This window comes from Sturnira hondurensis, unplaced genomic scaffold, assembly GCF_014824575.4.
Source record: "Sturnira hondurensis isolate 20B ecotype Veracruz unplaced genomic scaffold, ASM1482457v3 Scaffold0021354, whole genome shotgun sequence".
Classification (NCBI taxonomy): domain Eukaryota; kingdom Metazoa; phylum Chordata; class Mammalia; order Chiroptera; family Phyllostomidae; genus Sturnira; species Sturnira hondurensis.
Window position 1 is genome coordinate 7,054,737 of NW_028093985.1, and position 20,350 is coordinate 7,075,086.

The 20,350-nt window shown below is 47.3% G+C and overlaps 1 protein-coding gene across 1 annotated transcript in view; it reads left to right on the forward strand.

Annotated features, from left to right (window-relative positions):
- THBS4 (thrombospondin 4) overlaps window positions 1-20,350 on the forward strand; it is a 56,765-nt gene that overhangs the window by 31,331 nt on the left and 5,084 nt on the right. The window contains exons 3-16 of the mRNA XM_037032296.1: window positions 505-752; window positions 3,579-3,687; window positions 4,063-4,145; window positions 4,477-4,528; window positions 4,736-4,929; window positions 6,417-6,554; window positions 8,428-8,496; window positions 10,242-10,394; window positions 13,337-13,441; window positions 13,995-14,102; window positions 14,414-14,573; window positions 15,912-16,030; window positions 16,902-16,954; window positions 19,454-19,647. Of these exons, the coding sequence (XP_036888191.1) occupies window positions 505-752; window positions 3,579-3,687; window positions 4,063-4,145; window positions 4,477-4,528; window positions 4,736-4,929; window positions 6,417-6,554; window positions 8,428-8,496; window positions 10,242-10,394; window positions 13,337-13,441; window positions 13,995-14,102; window positions 14,414-14,573; window positions 15,912-16,030; window positions 16,902-16,954; window positions 19,454-19,647 (1,785 nt within the window). The remainder of the gene's footprint in view (window positions 1-504; window positions 753-3,578; window positions 3,688-4,062; window positions 4,146-4,476; window positions 4,529-4,735; window positions 4,930-6,416; window positions 6,555-8,427; window positions 8,497-10,241; window positions 10,395-13,336; window positions 13,442-13,994; window positions 14,103-14,413; window positions 14,574-15,911; window positions 16,031-16,901; window positions 16,955-19,453; window positions 19,648-20,350) is intronic.

Below are 20,350 nucleotides of genomic sequence, written 5' to 3' on the forward strand. Positions count from 1 at the left end.
CAGAGTGCACACTGGCAAAGGATGGTCCGTGCTTGGCATGAAATAAGCCACCCTTGGTTTCAAATTCTAGTCCTGCCACCTACTGTGTCCTTGAGCATGTTGCCTCACTGTCCTCATCATTAGATTTTCCAGTGTCATAGGTTGCCATGAGTAGACATTAAGTGTTTAAAACAACTGTGGGCAGCACCCAGCATGGTAGTGCTCAGTAAGTGGTAAATTAATGCATTCATGCCCTCAGGCGCTGACTTGGATTTACTGGATTTTTCATGGGTTCTACTTGCTCATTGTACTTATCACTATCTGCTATTATATTGCTTATTTTCAAATTTGCTACTTTTTTTTCTGTCTCTTCAAGTACACAACATGTGGTGGGAATAATGCCTGGCACACAAGATGATGAACATGTGTGGTTCCAGTGACCCAGCCTTGTGACCTGGAGGCCCTTGAGCCCAGAACTGCCTGCCCCCCTTATCTCATTGTGTGTTGATCTGTGCCTGGTTTCAGCCATCCTCCGTTACCTGAAGAATGATGGGAAGATCCACTTGGTGGTTTTCAACAACCTGCAGCTGGCTGACGGCAAGCGGCACAGGGTCCTCCTGCGACTGAGCAATTTGCAGCGAGGGTCTGGCTCTGTAGAGCTCTACGTGGACTGCACCCAAGTGGATTCCATTCACAATCTCCCCAGAGCCTTTTCTGGCCTCTCCCAGAGTCCTGAGTCCATTGAACTGAGGACTTTCCAGAGGAGGGCACAGGTAAGAACCCACAAACCATTCTCTGAAATGGAAAGGTGAGCTGCTGAGGCTCAGAGAATGCAGAGGTGTGTGCTGAGGTGATCAGTGGCTGTAGTTCTGGCTGCATAGTAGAGTCGCCTGCCAAACTTGAAAAACCACAGATAGAGGGCCTGTCCTCAAGATAATTTGAAATAGAATCTGTAGCGGTGGTGCCTAGGCATCAGTACTGTATTTTGCCATGTATAATGCACACTTTTTGCGCAAATTTTTGAAGGAAAAATAAGGATGCGCATTATACATGGATATAATAATTGCACATCATGGGTATAATAATCCTTTGTGCAATGCACATGAAAGTGTGGGTGTGCGTCATACACAGCAGCCTTCAGTATTTTTTTTAAATACTGATTCTAATGCGAAGTCAAAGTTAGTAACTTCTGCTTTTGATGATAAATGGAGACTGTTTGAATACAATTATAAAGTTGGAAATAAATGGCAAAATTTTAAAGACTATCTTCGGATGATAGAATGACATATTTTTAATCTTTCCATAGTTATTTATTATTTTTAATGAAAATTTAAAAGAACGATTGGAAACTGCTAAGCAATAGGAACATTTTTCACAAGGTGTTATCAGAACATCCCTAACAAAAAGGACCTTATTGCCAACTTAGTTCCATGTGCCCTTAAAAACCCCTGTTTTCTCTGGTTTCTGTTCTATGACATGCCGATAGAACTTTTTTCATTGCATCACTGCATCTGCCCTAGAAATTGCCACATGTATTTGTTTTAGGATTGCATGCTAGGGAATACTTTGTTTCCTATAAAGAACTAGTTTCTTTGTCCTTTCCATTAATTATAAGTGGCCATAGGTCCTGAGTTTTATCTGACATGAAAGTTAGTGCCAAAGTCAGTAACTGTGTTCATCTGTTATGGTCCATAATATTGCTCTCTTCTAACTATCCGTTCTCATCTTCCATTTCTACTTTATCACATGTGCCTTACAAGCTGTATTGTAACTAAGATATAAGGATATAAGCAGTAATTTCCATTACAGCTAGGAATGCCGAGATGTTCTAGATAATATTTTTAAAAAACTATGACTCTAATACTGAATTTTGTGCTTGGAAATTAGGAAGCATTTTAAAGCAAAAATTACAAAAAACCTAAAATCCAAGTTTCTTTTTTATTTTGTTTTTACAGATACACACACACACACACATCTATTTAAAGTGGATTTAAATAAGAGGAAAAGATTAATGAATAGAGAGATATGCTAAACTTTATTTTTTGAACCCCCCCTAAATAGCCAAAATAATCAGAATGAAAGAAATTACTTCACTCACCATTTCAGAAATTAGTGTCTATTACCACATAAGTCAGTTCCTAACAGCCTGGAGTCAGCCATGACAAGGTCATCAGAAACTACCCTTATGGAAAAGTTCTCAAAAGTCCTAGCTCCTTAGACTATCAGCAAGGACCAGGGTGCCCTCTCTTCAGCCACCTACTCATTCAGTCAGTCAGTCAACAAACAGGCACATTCTAGGCATTAGGGTTACCGTGGGGGCAAAACAGCCCCAGTCTGGCCTCCACAGACCTGGAAGTACGATGGCCAACACACCGTCTGCTACCCAGCGCATGTTGAATGCATCTTAACATAGCTAATTACAAAGTTGACTTGCCCTGAAAATTCCTAGCATACCCATTTCTAAAATGAAAATGATGGCTTTACATCAGCAAATAACAATCTTTCTCTGCCCTATATAGAAATAATAATGGATACAAGTAAAAGTTATAAAATTAAAGGGTGAGGAAATTGACTTTGTGACTAACAGGGAATGATTGACATCAACCAATAAAGTAAAAATGTGAGGCCAGCTACCTAATAATCTTAGAATATACTGTTTATTTATTCTCATAAAGCAAGAAAATCAGAGTTTTCTAAAACCTAGAGCCAGGACATCCTAAAAACAATGCTCTTTGAAAGTGGAATGAATAAATAAAATACGTTACAGTCTAAACTCCATAAACAAATTCCAGATAATTCTTTTTTTTAAGATTTTATTTCTTTATTTTAGAGAGAGGGAAAGAGAGGGAGAGAAACATCAATGTGTAAGAGATACATTGATCGGTTTCCTCTCACATGCCCCCAAATGGGGACCTGGCCCGTGACCCAGGCACATACCCTGACTGGGAATCAAACTGGCGACCTTTCAGTTCTTGGGCTGGCACTCAATCCACTGAGCCACACCAGCCAGGGCAAATTCCAGATAACTCTTTGTGTTTTTTTTTTCTTTTTTTAAATTGTTGTTCAATTACAGTTGTCCCCATTTCCCCCCACTACTCTCCCCTGCCCTACTCACCCCCACCTCCCACATTCAGTCCTCCCCCCAACAACTGTCTTTGTCCAGGGGTCCTTTATACATGTTCCTTGATGACCCTTCCCCTTCTTTCCCCCCACAATCCCCCCTCCTCCCTCCCCTCTGGTTCCTGTCAGTTTGTTCTTCTCTTCCATGTAAATTCCAAATAATTCTTAAGAGGCTCCTGCCGCAAAATAACTGTTTACCATGAAGGAAATAGCCATTCTTCTTCTCACAGCTGCCTTCACGAACTCTCAGACCAAGTTAAATGCCGGCATTTTCCTCAGCTCTGGCTGAAATGTCTATACTTGCTTCAGTACGAAGGATAGGGCTGGCAGGGTTTAGAAAAATGCAAACCACAAAATTATGTAAGATGTCAGGGTCCAAGTGTACAGGGCAACTCTGTTATGAACGTTGTGTGAATGTGCAAGCACATGGCTTTTTGAGTGGCATCAGCACTGAGTGGTGTGAATCTGATTTTTTCCAGGACTTCTTGGAAGAGCTGAAGCTGGTGGTGAGAGGCCCGCTGTTCCAGGTGGCCAGCCTGCAAGACTGCTTCCTGCAACAGAGCGAGCCCCTGGCCGCCACCAGCACAGGTGGAGGCTCTTGGGCTCTTTGCACACTTTCGTCAGCACAGACCAACCCCTGGGCCTCCAAATGGGTTGGGTCCCCTTACCAAAAGGTGGGCTGTCCGCAGCAGACCTGCAGGAGGTATCTGCAGAAGTCAGGCTCTTGTGCCAAAATCCAGGGCAAGGAATATTTTCGTCATGCTTTTTTATTTTTATAACTCACATGAATTTTGAACTAGTGAGTGGCATCCTGATCATTATTTTCTAGATGAATCACACCAAGATAAATTTCTATACCCTCGGTTTTGTCAGAATGATGCTCTGGGAAATCATTTGCTTTTGAGTCACTGTAGAAACGGCCGTTGCTGTCTGAGTGCTCCTTACCTTTTGTTGTTGCTATAGGAGACTTTAATCGGCAGTTCTTGGGGCAAATGGCACAACTGAACCAGCTCCTGGGAGAGGTGAAGGATCTTCTCAGACAGCAGGTAACAACCAAGACGTATCATCAGAAAAGCCCCAGTGTTATGAGAGAAGCTCTTTGTGGGGATCAGGGAGCCTGCAGCCCGGCAGGGATGAGCCCTGCAGCCAGAGCCACACAGCCCGCCTCTCTGGGACGCTGATACAAATGCCCTTGAAACGGGGACAAGTGTGTGATAAACATCGTGGCTCCGAGCAGAGCTGGGGCCATCGAGGGTTCCTTTAGAACTACTTGAAGAAGTGTTTAAGAGCTTGCTACACATGGATGCTTTCATTCCTGGATTATGTATCAGGAACTCCCTTTCAGTCTCTTTCCTTTTCCCCTTCCCATTTCTAAAGGTCAAGGAAACATCATTTTTGCGAAACACCATAGCTGAGTGCCAGGCCTGCGGTAAGTGCTTCTCTAGTAGCTGGCTCGTTCTGGGCGAGAAGAGCAGCGGCAGACTGCCGGTGGGCTCGGGCTGAGGCTACATTGGCTGCTGGTTCTGCAGGTTTGGCACAGAGAGGGAGAAAAGGGAGGTTCATTGAAAAACCAAGTTTTATTTTGTATCAGCAGTGTTTCCTGGAGGAGTAAATAAGCCTATTGTTTTCCTCCTAGGTCCTCTCAGCATGCAGTCTGCTACCCCAAGCACACTGGTGCCCCCTGCACCCCCCGCACCCCCAGTGCGCCAGTGTGACTCCAACTCTTGTTTCCGAGGAGTCCGATGCACCAACACTAGAGATGGCTTTCAGTGCGGGCCCTGCCCCGAGGGCTACACAGGAAATGGGGTCACCTGTTCTGACATTGATGAGGTAAAAGCTCAATTGGCCAGGGCAGGGGCTCCCTAAATGTCTTGCACTCCCTACAGCATATGGAAAAAGAAGCCAGCCTGATGACGAAGAGATGACTTGGGTTGGCCCCCAGGCTACTTAAAAACTACTTCCTAATGGGGCCTTTGAGACCATGAGACCCTGTAAGCAGTGGGAGGAAGGAGGCATGACACACGGTGTGGCTGTGTTCACAATACATCCGCTCTGTGTTTCCGGCTCTCCTGCTCATCCCTGTTGCTACGATACTGAGATTGCAGCTTTCCACTCTACCATGGATTGTTTCTCTTAAGCAGTCTCTGTTGTAATTTTGGTTTTTCCACACTTTTACAAATGCAGGAGGGGGGGACCTGTATAAGGATACGTCCCAGAGGTTACAACTGATTTCTTCAAGCTTCCAAAAATAGAGCAGCAAAGGGGAATCTCAAACTAACAAGGCCTGTTGACGAGTCCCCATAACCTATAACCAAAACAGTCCAGGGATAGAGCCAGAAAGACACATGCAGCAACTGCAGTCTGGTCGGTCAGCTGCCAAAGCCTCTGAAGTAGCCAATTTCAAGACCACGACTAGCCAGGCACCAGTCCGATCCCAAAGTAGTGTTCATAGTAGGTAGCAAGGCTGCCATCAGAATGTGCCTTTCCCCTCCCACCCAGCCAGAGGAAGGTCTGAAGGAGAAGTGGAGGGGACGAGGAGCATAGACACAGATTCACACAGACATTCACTCACAGATGCACACACACTGCTCCTACAGGCTCCTGGTAGCACTCCGCTCATTACCTCCCCGTGCAGTAAGCAATTAAGATAGTCTCTAGTAATCCCCCAATTGCAGAAACCTCTGTACACGTTTCACAAAACTGCATCTGGTTTTTATCTGTGAGCTGGAATTTTCCTCCTTTTGAAAGGGCCAGAAGTGATCGTGTTTTTTACATTAGTGGAAATGGTTTAAAAAAAAATAAAGATCAGAACCAATCTCCTAGACTCCAAGGGCCTTGGAACTGCCGTGGGCTCGCTCGGTAGGGCGCAGACAGGCACGGGGCCTGATGGGTCACATCTAACTGAAGCAACAACTGCCCGAGCTTTGTGTTTTCGGGGTCTCTCCTTTTTAGCAGTTGTTTCAGCACTGCCTTTGGGCTCGTATAACAGACAGCTGTCAAGTAGTCCAAGAGCATCATCCTTTTGCAGGGATTTTTAAATTCCAAGTTAGAATATCAAGGACTTTACACTGGGAAGGGCAGTGATTAGCATTAGGGCCCCTTTCCACTGGGCTGCACTGTTGCCCTGTAATACAGCGAAGCAAATCCCCAGATTGCGTGGGTCGAGGATTCCCAGGGTAACTCTGAAATCGGAAGCCTTTATTTCCTTTTACCATTCTGACCACCAAAATGGATTAAACAAGCACATGCAGATAGATTAATGAAAGTTGGAGAGTGTTTTCACCATGTGACTAATGACTTTATTTTTTTCTCTCCAGTGCAAGTACCACCCCTGCTACCCAGGTGTGCGCTGTGTGAACTTAGCTCCCGGCTTCAGATGTGACGCCTGCCCCGTGGGCTTCACAGGGCCCATGGTACAAGGTGTTGGGATCAGTTTTGCCAAGACAAATAAACAGGTGGGCTGAAGTTATGGCCTTTGTTTGTTTTTATCTTAATTACCAGCAGAAAATCTGGTCGGCTCCCACCTCATTTTGTACAACACTTTACCTCCTTGAGCAGCCAATGCCATGGTGCCATTGAGCATGTCAGGATGTTTTCCATCTCATTTCTGAATAAATGTAACAACAAAGCTTGGTAGGGAGGAAGCTCTTCAATGGGAATCATGGTATTACTAGAAAAACAGTGAATGGGGTAAAGCATGATTCAGGCATATTTTGTTGGTAGCCACTGAACATTTTGTCCGGCAAAAATAACTTGAAAATCAGGGAAACAAATAAAAGCTTCAAAAAATTAGGCCACTTTTCTAGTCTTTGTTGCTGATCAGAAACTGTTTTAGAGGTGGGAGGATTTCAATAGGCGAAATCACCCCCCCCCCCCCCCGAGGAATCCCCTGCTTCTCTGCTGTAAGCTCTAAATGGCCATAAAGCACTTGGACACTTTGTGACAGTCTTCATTTATTTCCAATGTTCTGCTGAATCCTGGTCATTACTTAACTGACTGACTGTGAAATTCTCTTTGATGTCTTCAGCCTTTAAAAGTGCTTGGTCTATAAATATATTTTACTACCTTAGGGAAATTATTGGCTTTAAAGAAGGGCAGGTTCATTATCTCCTAGCTGCCTATCAAAGAATCCTAGAGGGCATGATTTTTTAGACTAGAAAAAGGAGGCAAGCTAGACAGCTAGGAGTTACAATAAGCCATTAGAGTAATGACCCAACATTTTTCTTCCTCTCCTCTAAAGACACAGTTTCCAGGACTAAACCAAGAAAAACAGATAAAACAAAATAGAAGGGGCTTTATGTAAGCTATTAAGGAGCACTTCCCAGTGGATTTTCAGCAATTTAGTAGATTGAACTGAGGTAGAAGGGAATCACCATGATTAAATTTAAAAACAATTTTAATGTATCACCAGTATCAAAAGAAATGTGGAAACGGAACTCAAAACCAGAGCTGTGGGTGGAAGCTGATGCCATGAGAGATGTTAACTTTGAGAGATGGGAGCTGGGTATAGGTCCCAGGAGTGGGAAGCTGGGTTTTGGCACCTATGTGCATACAGCAAATGTGGTCTTGGACCCACAGAGAGGTCTAACATCCCTGCATAAAGCCAGGGGCCTCAGAGAGCTACCTTTCCCATTATAAGGAGATGAAAAAACTTCACTAGCCCCAAAAATCAACAAGGAAGCTTGATGTCAGTTTTGGAACAAAGTTAACACCAATGAAAAATTGTCCACAACAAATCAAATCTCCACACTTACGTCACATACAGTTATGAGCTCCAGACTTGTGCTACGCACATAATGCAGATAGATAAGCCAAAAAATAACATGAAAACCAGCTCTGGAGCAGTAAAACCCTCAGGGCCCCAGCTAAGGCCACAGCCATGCTGCTTGGTGCAGACTCCAAACCCAGAGCCAGTGGGACACCCATGGGCAAAGGCAGCACCACTGTGGATACGCTCATAAACAAAAATGGCAATGTGCATTAAGATGCTACCATTAGGAAACACAGTGAATATAAGTTTAAAAGGATAAAGAGAAAAAGGAAGGAATAGATATCATAATTAAAGAATATAGCAATGGGGGAGGAGGAACAGGCATGTCAAGAGACAGCCAGGTAAAATTTATTCAATAAAAATATCATTGGCATTAAAAACTTAATAGGTGAGCAAGATAATAGAGTTTATAGACTGGAAGATGGAACTTAGGAACTCATCCAGAAATCTCATCCTGAGATTTCCTGTCTTCACTTCACACTGCAGCGTCAAAACACCGCAAAATTTCTTTGCATTTGTACCTAAACAGAGTGTCTCTTTAAATCTTTCTGTACTAGCTCTGCAGTGATATCGATGAGTGTCGAAATGGAGCGTGTGTCCTCAATTCTATCTGCGTTAACACTTTGGTAAGTAGTTTTCATGGCTGGTGTGATCAAAGCAGACCAGTTAGGAACCCAAGTGTGTGTTTATAAATCATAACCCCAAAACACATATAGAACATATGGGCACAATTTATTCAATTGGCAAATGAGGGTAAAATTTTGTGCTAAAAATGGTTTTGAATACACAAGAATAATTTTATAAGTAGTTTCTAAAAGAATAATTATATAACTGCCAAATTTGTTTTTAATCTTCCATCAAAGTTGCACTGTTGGGCTTTTAGATACATATTAATGACTAAAATATCATCACTTTTGTATTTTATGAAGGTGAAGAGCTTCTTCATTTATTCTCACTATTCCAGAAGGTGACTTTTACTGGGGATGACACGTTCCCAAACAGTATCCACTATTCCATGAAACTTTTGAAAGTTATTTGCATTAAATTATAATGCCTCTCACTTAGGGGTCTAAAATTTAAATCTTCAGACATGGGTTTTATTTCTGAAGGTTCCTGTCAGCTGTTTCCAAGGTGTTCAGTGCAGCACAGTAGACTGTGGACGGAAGAGAACTACTGAGTCCATGTCCCACTGCTTCTGTCTTCCTATGTGTCCCTGGGAGAGTCACTTAATCCAAAGGTTCCCAGTTTCCTCGTATGGAAAGCTTTTCAGAAATACAATCACTATAATCCTCACAACAACCCTGTCAAGAGGCACTGTTATCATCCCCATTTCACAGCTGAAGACACTGAAGCCCAGAAAGGTTCGATAATTAGGCCAAGGCCACGCATGTTACAAGACTTCCAGGGCGGCTGCTGAGCCCGTGGGCTTCGCCACACGCTATGCTGCCGAGGAGCATGCAGGGATTTACACTCAGCTTAAGGACACAACTAGTCTGCACAAATAGGAGGCATTGACATAAAGGTAATGACTAAAGCCACCTAGGGAGGAGAAAAGTAAACAGTCTAGAAAGTAGCACTGCAGAGAACCTCAAAAAATAAAGATGTGGGCAAAGAAAGAGGAGCAGAAGCAGAGGAGAGAACTGACCCGATGGAGTGGTCCAAGAGCATTGAAGAGCATCCTTTGAACTTGGCAGTTCTGGGATGTTAGTGACTAAAACCATGGAATTTTACACTTTACATGGGTCTCTTTCATAGTATGTAAGTTCCATCTCTATGAAGCTGTTAAAAAAAAAAAATGTCGTACCTGGCAACGGAAGTACCTTGGCAATGGTGTTGACGGCGTTAGCAGGTTTCCGCCATAGCAGTCTACCTCAAGTCTACCTCATCAGGGTTTGTCAGTGCAAGGCCACCAGCATTTCTCTGTACCTGTTCCTTCATCACTCTGTTGTTAAGAAAGAAAATACCACCAAGCAAACAGCAAATTAAAAAATTCCCACTTGTGTTTTAATCAAGTAGAACTCCATCTCCCTTGTCTCAGGGTAGATTCTCTAACTTCTCCTCCGGGTACTTTATGGGAACTTTCAGCCCTTCCCCCTTGGCCCCCTTAGTGAAGCCAGCTTCTCAGAGTGAGTGTTCACCGTCTTGCCATCTGCCCTGTTCTTCTGTTCCTTTGTGCCTGCATGACCTGCTGCAGCCCCACTCTGGTGGCGTCTTTCACAGTATTCACACCATCTTGGAAGACACACGTGTAAACAGAGAGACAGGCACAGGTCTCACTTAATCCTGGCATCACGTCAAAGTAAACATAGTCATGATAACTTCACTCTCACTTCTGAGCTCCTGGCTTATCATGTTATCTGTGCTTTTACAGGGATCTTATCGCTGTGGGCCTTGCAAACCCGGGTACACTGGGGATCAAACGAGGGGATGCAAAACGGAAAGAAACTGCAGGAACCCAGAACAGAATCCTTGCAGTGTGAACGCGCAGTGCATCGAAGAGCGGGGTGGGGACGTGACATGTGTGGTAAGTTGCTTTATCATTTTACCCTCCTCCATTTTAAACACCATTCTGGTTTCTACATGCTTCAGGGTAAAAGTCCTCAAAAATGAAAACATTTCAGTCAAGATAAACACAGAGTGTAATGGTAAGATCGTCATCTGGGTTTGTGGGGAGCAGTTAGAAGTCCATCCAAACAGCAGCTGCCTCTCCTCTCCCTGTTGGCCATGGGTCGACCCTGTGCCCCTTGGGCTGCTCATTGGTGGGGCCCCAGCTCCCAAGCACACTCTGCCGAAGGTCTGCAAAGTGAGCAGCAGGAGGCCAAGGAGCCTTCTTCCCTCCCTTCCACCTACTGCCTTAGTGACTTGTTTGTAGTAACTTATTAGCCACTGCTGTCATTTCTAACTGTCCTCACCCTTAAGACATTCAGTTTCAAAATCTGGCCCCAGGAGGCAGCTCACAGTGGAGGGGTGGCAGGCTGTTGTAAACCATCTGAGAGAAAGAAACCCCATGTCCCCTACGCGTTGTGTCTCCTTCTACCCACGTTCGGAAATCGCCACTCTTCTTCCTGTGCACTTCCCAGCCCTGGAGCCGGCCTGGGGAGGAGAAGGCTGGGGAGGGAGCAGGGCAGTCGGCCTGACCTGAGTCTCATGCCAGGCTGGTATTCTAGGCCCTTGGGGAGGAAGGCGGCTTGTTCCTGCCACCCCAAACTCAGGCTCCAGAGTCCTCATGGATTCTAGGCACTGATGAATCAGCCACTTTCGGCTGCCCACCTCCACCGCCCTTTCCAGTGAGCCAGGCCCTGGTGGGCGACCCTCAGAGTCCAAGGTTCACAGGTTCATGGTGAACACGTGCGAGTGGTGGGATGGATTCGGGAAGACTTCTCCCCTCTCCTCTGTGCCTCACACTTAGACGTGTTGAAGCTCGCAAAAGTTTCTACCATGAGCCATATCACTTTCAAAGGACAAAGAATGAAAAGAGCCAGAGTAAGTTTAAAAAATAAATGCAATGACATCAGCTGAAGAAACAAGCTGGGTCAGAGGGGAAACACAGTTTCCCTAATTCCCATGGATCGGGCACGTTTATCACCACTGAGAGAGAAGCATAGACCTATATTTAAATCCTCATTTTCTGTGAACAAATTAACGACTTCCCTGGGACAGTGGGTGATGGGGCTGTTAATATGTTTTTGAATTTGTAATAAGGCACGGCAACAGATGGTGAAGGATTAATACACTTGGTGTGACTACTAAAATAATGTAATCTGCCAGGAAATGGCTCATTAAAAATGTACTTGTTCCTAGAGGAGATTTTTTCTTTACAGTGAGTCAGGGACCATACCCCATGGCCGAGCACTGCAGGCCTTCCAAGGCCCGAGGAAGCAGCTGAGTGGGAGTGGGGCAGTGGCGGGAGGGCTGTCTTTGGAATCCTGCCTTCGCCTCTGGGGTTGCAGAAGGAGAGCGCAGACGACTGAGTGGGCAGGCTGCTGCTTAGGCAGTCACCCATCTGAAATCACCTTATTCTGATGAGTGAGGCCAGGAAATTTAACACTGACTCACGCAGAGTTTCTCTTCCCTTGGCCCTGACTGCTCCTCGGACTCTTCCTCTCCCTGCCCTTCTAGCTGCCTGTCCTTTTCCAGGTCCTTTCCCCCGTGTCCTCTGCGGTCCTGCCAGCCCCTGTCAGTGCTCAGCCTGCTCCTCGGCAGGGCTGCCAGGTGCCATCTCATACCAGGGACACCTCTTATGGAACAACCTTTCTCTTTGGTTTGTCAAACACCCTTTAATGAGGTCAACCAGAAGATAGCCTGTCAGAGGATGAATTCAAAGCTCTCATTAACCAAAAATAGATGGCGGAAGGCATTAGACTGTTCAAGTCCCAGCTCTGAGATGCTGAGCAAGGGACCTAACCACGCCAAGCCTAGGTGACTCTTATATAAAATGGGATAACAGAGGCCTTGCAGCCCCGCCGTAACAATCGGAGAAAATGGCTGTAGAGTCTGGTGTGGAATAACTGATGTTTTCATGCCTGTTCTGCTGACATGAGGCCTGCTCTCGGCAGCTGCCAGTGGCCTGGGTACCAGGCGGACTTCTCCAGGGACGCAGTGGACACACAGACCCAGCACTGTGCCTGTGGGGGCCTTGTCCTGTTAAAAGAAATGGGTGGAAATAGATGTCAGGCACTCTAGAAGGCTCCTCCCCTTGTGGGAACTGATCCAGAAGACTGTTATGTTCACAGAGATGACTGTGACTCAGGAGTGATAAGGGAAGTGCCGTGTTTCCCCGGAGAAAAGAAATTGGACAGGCCATGGAGAACATTTTGCAATCACTGAAAATCACAAACACCTTTAGGACCAGGAATTTCACACCAAGAAACCAGTACATGTGCAGAATGACATGTGTGCTAGAGTGAAATGTTGCAGCATTGTTTGCAATCCAGAAGGTCTTTACAACGTGACGACCACCAGTAGAGGACTGGGTGGATTAACTGAGGCACGTGCATACCACATTTTGTATGATATTTCGGTTGCCATTAAAAAAAAAGACATAATTCTACAAGGAGTGGTGTGGAAAGAGCTCCAAGATATAATGTTAATTTTTTAAAAACCAAGCTGCAGAATCACGTATCGATGTACGCAACCAATTGTGTTAAAGGACAGATAAAAAGAATGGTGGGCATTTGCTGGTCCACCGATAGCCTACCTCTCAGACGATGCAGGGGAACTGATTACCTTGCTTGCCAGAGCTAAGGGAACAGGAGCAGGAGGTTCACACTGTATCTCCCTTTGTACTTAGTAAATTCTGAACCATTAGATTATTCAAAAAACAATTTAATAGTTTTAAGATCCTTCCCAGCAAGGCCATCTGGCAGCGGGCTCTCCCTTTGGGGACATGCACACAGGAGCAGAGGCTCTTGTCAACCTCCTGCCCGGTGCGGCTTCCCAGGCCTCTCATGGGCTTTCCCTTCACAGTGTGGAGTCGGATGGGCTGGGGATGGCTACTTCTGCGGAAAGGATGTAGACATTGACAGCTACCCAGATGAAGAACTTCCGTGCTCTGCAAAGAACTGCAAGAAGGTACGGAGGGCAAGTAGGAAAAACCACACACTGACTCACACACTGTGGCTCTCCGTGCGACATCGTGTGTGGGGAGAGGTTCTGTGGGTTCCACTGAAATATGCATTTTTAGACTGGCTGCCTCTCAACTGTAGCAAAAGAGCCATTAATAATAAAGCCAGGCAGCCACAGTTATCTCGAGGTTTGACTTAACACAGGTGTAGAGGGGAGTGTGGGAAGAGGGGGAAGCTGGGAAAAGGGCACAAACTTTCACTTATAAGTTGAATATGGTCGGAGGATTTAAGGTATAATGTAGTGACTACAGTTGATAACCCTGTTGTATTATTGAAATTTGCTAAGAGAGAAGAGCTTTAATGTTCTCAACAAAAAAAGGACAGGGATGGGTGAGGTGATGGATCTGTTAATTAACTCGATGGGGGAATCCTTTCACAGTACGTATGTATGTAAAATCATCACATAATACACTTTACCTTACAGTTTGGTCAGTTATACTTCAATAAAGCTAAAACGTAAACAGGTGTGATCTCTCTCTGAGCTGTGTTCCCTCGCTTAGGACAACTGCAAGTATGTGCCAAATTCTGGCCAAGAAGATGCAGACAGAGATGGCATTGGCGACGCTTGTGATGAGGATGCTGATGGAGATGGGATCGTGAATGAGCAGGTACCAACTTCACAGGGAGGGCCCATGAATGGCCACATGCCAGGGATGATGGAAGAAATCTCGTGAAGTCAACTGTTTATATTAACCATCCCACATGTTCGTTTCAGTGCCTGCATCCCCATAGCACCACAACTACTTATTCTAAGATTATTGAATGTTTAAAACATAAAACTGACAAACCTGGGCCTCCTGAGTTCTGACAACTCAGGACCACTGAGTTGCGGGGAGGTGGCTGGCCGGCATCTACCACAGGACCAGCACACGGTAGGGAAGCAGTAACAGAGGAAGTGTTCGGTCTTCTGATCCTTTAGGACAACTGTGTCCTGACTCACAACGTGGACCAAAGAAACAGTGACCAAGATATGTTCGGGGATGCCTGTGATAACTGCCGGGATGTCCTAAATAATGACCAGAAGGACACTGATGGGGATGGAAAAGGAGACGCCTGCGATGATGACATGGATGGAGATGGTGGGTTTGTCTCATTTTGTCTCATGTTCAGAACCGACTTGTCCTCTTGCCCTGTTCTCTTTGAGGAGCAGGGATAGAATTACTAGCTATGAGGGCCTTCCTGCTTCAGGTGGATCCAAGCAGCCTATGACTAGGGCACCCAAGGTCTGCTCATGTCTGTAGGAGGAGACTACACAGCCCACCCCCCTATTTAATAATCCTGGTGTTTCTAGAACGCTACACCATTGCCAGAAACCTTGTAGGAAAGCAGTATCTCGTCAGGACTGTGTCTTTTCAGGGCATCCACCTTCCACCTTCCACCTTTCTCCCCTCTTCACCATCCTCTTCACACCTGAGGGGCCTGGAAGGGAAGAGTTGGGTGAGCAGGCCTTGAGCAGGGTCACAGGCTGCAGCTCCCGGGTCAGGCTCCTCCAGCAGAAAAATCAGGGATCTCCCAGGAGACACGGGCATCCCCCGCCTGCTCCGGGGAGAGCTGTGGAGGCAGGGCGGCTGCACCACCTGGCCCCAGGGCCCACCAAAGGGGCGTGGGACTGGTCTGTGTGAATGGGCCCTGGGGCACAATCCTGAGCTCTGGAGCCCGCAGGACTTGAGCAAGGACAGTTGTTCCTCTAGAGCGTCCATAACGTACATATGACCATTATCGAAGCATAGGCTGGATCCTTTACCTTCTGAAAAACAAATCACATCACAGGGCCTTGAAGGAAAATCCTTTCAGAACTACATTACATATGCACGTGCTCGCACACACACACGCACACACACACACACCCCAAAATATCCACGCGTCTGTGAAACATGGCCTCACCTTCTACAAGCCCCACTGATGACTCAAATCCAGTGGTGTGCTGATGAACCAACTCAACAAAACAAACCAAAACCCCAAGTTGTAGCATTTGCCAGTTTCTATCATGTAAACAACCACTCCCACCACCGCTGAGGTCAGGCTACCTGTACGAGACACTTGATTGAACAAGAAGCTGGGAAGAGAGGGAGGATGGGTCTGCCCGAGCCCTTGGGTACAGGGCCTGGATCACACACCCACAAGTCCTCCCTCTCCAGGGTCAGCCCACCCGGCCCTCACGACCTCATCTGGTTGCAGAGATAGCCCTTGATGTCTTGCCTCAGATCACTGTACATTTTTAAGCCTCCCAGAATGCATCCTTTGACCTCACCTCCAGACAACTGCTGGAAGAGGTGGTGGCTCTCTGAGGATGGCCTGGGCAGACGTCATTCCCCACATGCATGTGTACAGACCTGATCTCCACGACACCTAGAAGTGTGTGTCCCAGACCTGTCTGCGGTGTTCCCCTGACTCAAGGAAGCACTCCTTTCTCGTAGGAATAAAAAACATTCTGGACAACTGCCAGAAAGTTCCCAACCGTGACCAACGGGACAAGGATGGTGATGGTGTGGGGGATGCCTGTGACAGTTGTCCTGATGTCAGCAACCCTAACCAGGTTAGTAGGGTACAGGGGAATTCACACTATAGGCTGACCTCCCCTGGCAAAGATGCAGGTAAGACCAACCAACCAGCAGAGCCCCCAGCTCAGTTCTTGGCTGTCGCCATGTGCCCAACAGAGCAGAGGCGGGGAAGTTGCCTGCTAGGTCTGGAGGTGGGAGGAGGAGCGCTGCAGGAGACCCGAGGCCCCTCGGTCTGATCTCACGGCTGCAGAGTGCCTCTGAGGTTAGTGACGTGAGCTTGGTGAGGCCCCGACAAGATTTTTCTGCTGCAATGAAAACATAGCATGGATGTTAACCATGGGAACTTTATGCCCCTTTAGTCCCCGAATCCCTGCACTGACTATGTGTGGACATTTCAGATTAAGATCAGTCAGCGACGTGTTATCTCCCTTCTCTCTCCTCCTCCCTGTCTAGATAATTGGGGAGGATATGTCATGTATTTTTAAAGCCCCAGGAGAGGAGAGTCATCGTTGTCCTCTGTGACTCACTCCCACTCTGGCTCAATTCCAAAATGCAGGGGCAAATGGTCAGTTTGCCTGGTCCTGGGGCCAATGGCTGGCTCCCTGCCGACCCAGGCTGGGGTTCCACGTCTCCACCTGCCACCCTGCTGCCCCGGCGCCCTTTTCCAATTGGCGCATCTGGTGTGTGGGCAGCCCATCCACATTGCCTGATATTTTGGAAGGCGTTTCTGAAAATTCAGCATTGTGCCTACACCAGTATGGTGTTGGCCTTTTGCAGTTTTGCACTGTCTTCATTCCAGAGAAAAATCCTGAGACCCAGTGATGATGGGCCAGGTCTGTCTTCTCTGGAATGTTCCATGCATGCAGTCCCGGGGACAAATAACAACGTGTTCTGTTCTCTTTGCAGTCTGATGTGGACAATGATCTGGTTGGGGACTCCTGTGACACCAATCAGGACAGGTACGGCACCTCTCCCAGCTGCACGGCAGCACCACACGAGACACTGGGAAAGAGTTCTGTCCTTCAGGATGTCCTGCTGCCTCCAGGCTTGGGGCTCTCTCTGGGTAGACCAACCTGCTGGGGGCACAGGAGCCCTGCCTCTGGTCAGGGTCACCACACCTCCCTGAAAGTTCTGAATTAGTGGGGTGACAGTGTCAGGAGAAGCCACTAGGTACTCTAGCAGGTGAGTCTATTGGAGGAGAGGCAGTATGGTATAGTTCAGAGCTGGGCCCCAGAGGGACACAGCTAGATATAAATCCCAGTTCTTTCACGTACAGACTGGTGAACCTTAGGCAAGCTACCACATCTCTCTGCACCTCAATTTTCTCATCTGCAAAACAGGTGGACAGTGCAATGTGGCTCATAGGACTATTATAACGGAGTTAATTTATGAAAATTGCATATTACAGTTTCGGTTCCATAGATAGCATTCAATAGATACTAGCTCTTTTCCATTGCAGTCTTTCAGCTCAGGAAAGCTTCACCACCACCCCGAAATAGGAAGCTGCCAGTTTGCTGCAGGATCACACTTCTTTCATCATCCTTAGAATTTTCTCATGATACGTCTCTCATCTGAGTATAATCGTCCCACGCAAGTGAGTCATGTCAACCCTCCTAGCCCCACATGGACAGAGTCCTAGGTCAAAGCCTGGATCAGATGCTGCAGGAACATCACCCAAAACGGACATGTGCAGCTCTGCCCCAAGGCTTCTGCAGAGCCAGGCTCTGACCCCTTGCATCTCTGTGGGGAATCAGGCCAGAGGCGGTGGGACAGGGACGAGAGAGGGAGAGGACTCCAAGAGGCAAAAGCAGGAAGAAACGTGGCTCTGCCTCGCAGCCTCTTGCCAGAGGCTGCCCTGCAGACAGCAGCCTGGCTCCGGGACAGTTTCTGTAAAGTCCCCTCATCATCCTTGTGTTCAGTGTCTTTGCTGTAAAGGACACACTAGCCAGCTGAACTTAAATGTACTTCTCGGTCTCTTAGTCTCAATTTCTGCATCTGCAAATGGAGGTCATTAAGGGCATCCTGCAGGTCATGGTGAAATGAAAGGTAATGTAGGTAAAGCTCCCAACGCAGTGCTGGTCCTCGGGTGACCTGCACAGAGTGGTGGCTGCTGTTGTCACAGCCTGGGGGGAGGCAGGCCAGCGAGAGCCTGACCCAGGATGTCTCCTCTTTGGAGTGGAAGGGGGGACTGGCACCCTGATAACTTCCCTAAATGATGTCCATCACGAATGTTCCCTGTCTCAGGTCATCCCGCACTCCGAGTGCCATCTAAGTGATTTCTGAAATACCATGTCCCACCAGCCTCTGGCTATTTGCATGAAGTAAATGACTCATTCTGCTACATCTTGATTCCCACAATCTTGAACTTTGGGGTGGAGGATAGAAACTGCTTGTTTTTGCATTAAAATGTCCAGGGCTACAGAAAACGGCTGCTAATGGAAATAGCTCCATCTTAGGATGTAAAAAGCAGCTACAGGCACAGGAATTCTGCCACTGAATTCTGCCGCTGAAGCTATGTCACCTTCTGCTTGTCCAGCATGGCCTCACTTTCTTTGGGACCCAGCTGGGAAGTGTGGCCTGAAGGGCATGGACTGGGCCCTGGCTTCCTCCCTGTCCCATCCCGGACAAGGCAGGGACAGTTCCCAGGCCAAGATCAGCCCTGGGTGGAGCAGATGAGAGGAGTATCTGCTGTGAGCCTGGATAGCCACGGGAGGTCTCGTGAACTCACGGGAAGCTCTGGGGATGGGACGTAAGGCCTAGAAAGGAGAAAAGTCACGTGGGCTGAGAAAAAGGGTTGTGAGAAGTGCTTTGGACCAGGACTGAGCCCAGCCCACATGCTCACCTCTCAGGAAGGAGCCGCCCAGTTCTCTTTGCCATTTGCATCTGATCCTTCTTGGGTCTGCTGGCCAGGGATTTTGAAGAGTATCAGAAAAGAAAATGTAGGGCTTCCTAAGATCAGGTACTTAGAAGTGCTTTTTCCTACATTAAAAGTGCAAAATTCTAATCACTTAATCATATCATCTTCATAACAACCTTACAAGGTTGTCCCCATATTCCAGATGGGGACACTGAGCCATAGAGGGTCCAGTATCCTGCTGGGGCCACACGTGTAAGGGGCTGAGCAGCCAGGCCCCACTGCCCCTCACTGATCCCTTGGCACCTTCTCTCTCTCAGCCCAGGATCAGCTAGTAGCCTCCAGGGACGGATGGGAGTGTCTGGGTACAAAATCACAAATCTGACCCTTACCTTCTCACACAGGAAGTGAAGTGTGATTGTGTCAGGTTGAAGAAGTGGGGAAATGGTCTCTGAGGCCATCGGGGGCCTTATATCTGAGGACATAAAGGGTTTGATAAAAGACCAGACCTGGTTAAAACCCCAACCCAAACCGTCCCTCCTGAGAGCCGGGCTCCCTCTGTCTTCTCGTGACCCGTGCTATAGACTGCCTCTTTCTCCCGCAGCGATGGAGACGGGCACCAGGACAGTACAGACAACTGTCCCACCATCATTAACAGTGCCCAACTGGACAGTGATAAGGATGGAATTGGTGACGAGTGTGATGACGATGATGACAATGACGGCATTCCAGACCAGGTGCCCCCTGGACCAGACAACTGCCGGCTGGTCCCCAACCCAGGCCAGGAGGATAGCAATGGTAAGTGGGCTCAGCCCAGGGCTGCACGGGACCCCCAGGTTCCCTTTGGCCAGGCGCAAGGTGGTGGCACATCTCTCCCAGGGCACCGGCCTCTCTGAGTAGCCACAGCCTGTGTGGACCGTAGACACTGATAGATACCATTCTCCAACTGGCAGAGAAAAGCTGCTTTGCAGGTTCCGAGCAGCGCTAGGCTGGGATCCCATGGGGCAGGAGCAGGTAGATGCTCCCATGAAAGGAGCTTGGAGAGCTGCTCTGGATCTTGCTTGCTCCCTTCATCAGGCATCCCAGAAAAGGAGCAGGAGAGAGAAGGCATAGCAGCAAATGGCTTAGGTGGGGTTGGAGACTTAGATGTGAAAGGTGGACACCCAGCCAGAAGTGAGGCAGCAGGTGCAGACTGTGGCAAGCTGGGGGCCCACCCAACCCCAGCCATGCAGATGCAAATATTTTAACACCAGCAGCTGAACAAACCACACTATGGGCCAGATTCAGCCGTAGAACCACCAGAAATTATGGTCTTAGAGATCAATTTTGGTGACAGTAGTTTCCCTGCTTGTTCTACATTGTAGTCTGGAAAGGCCTATAGACACTGGTTTATGTAAGGTTAGGCATGCAGTCCAGCAGTTGGTGGACCCACGAACGATACCCAGAGTTTCCGTGAGGTCAGTTTTGAACACTCCACTCTGTCCCCAGGAAGTTCTTTTGG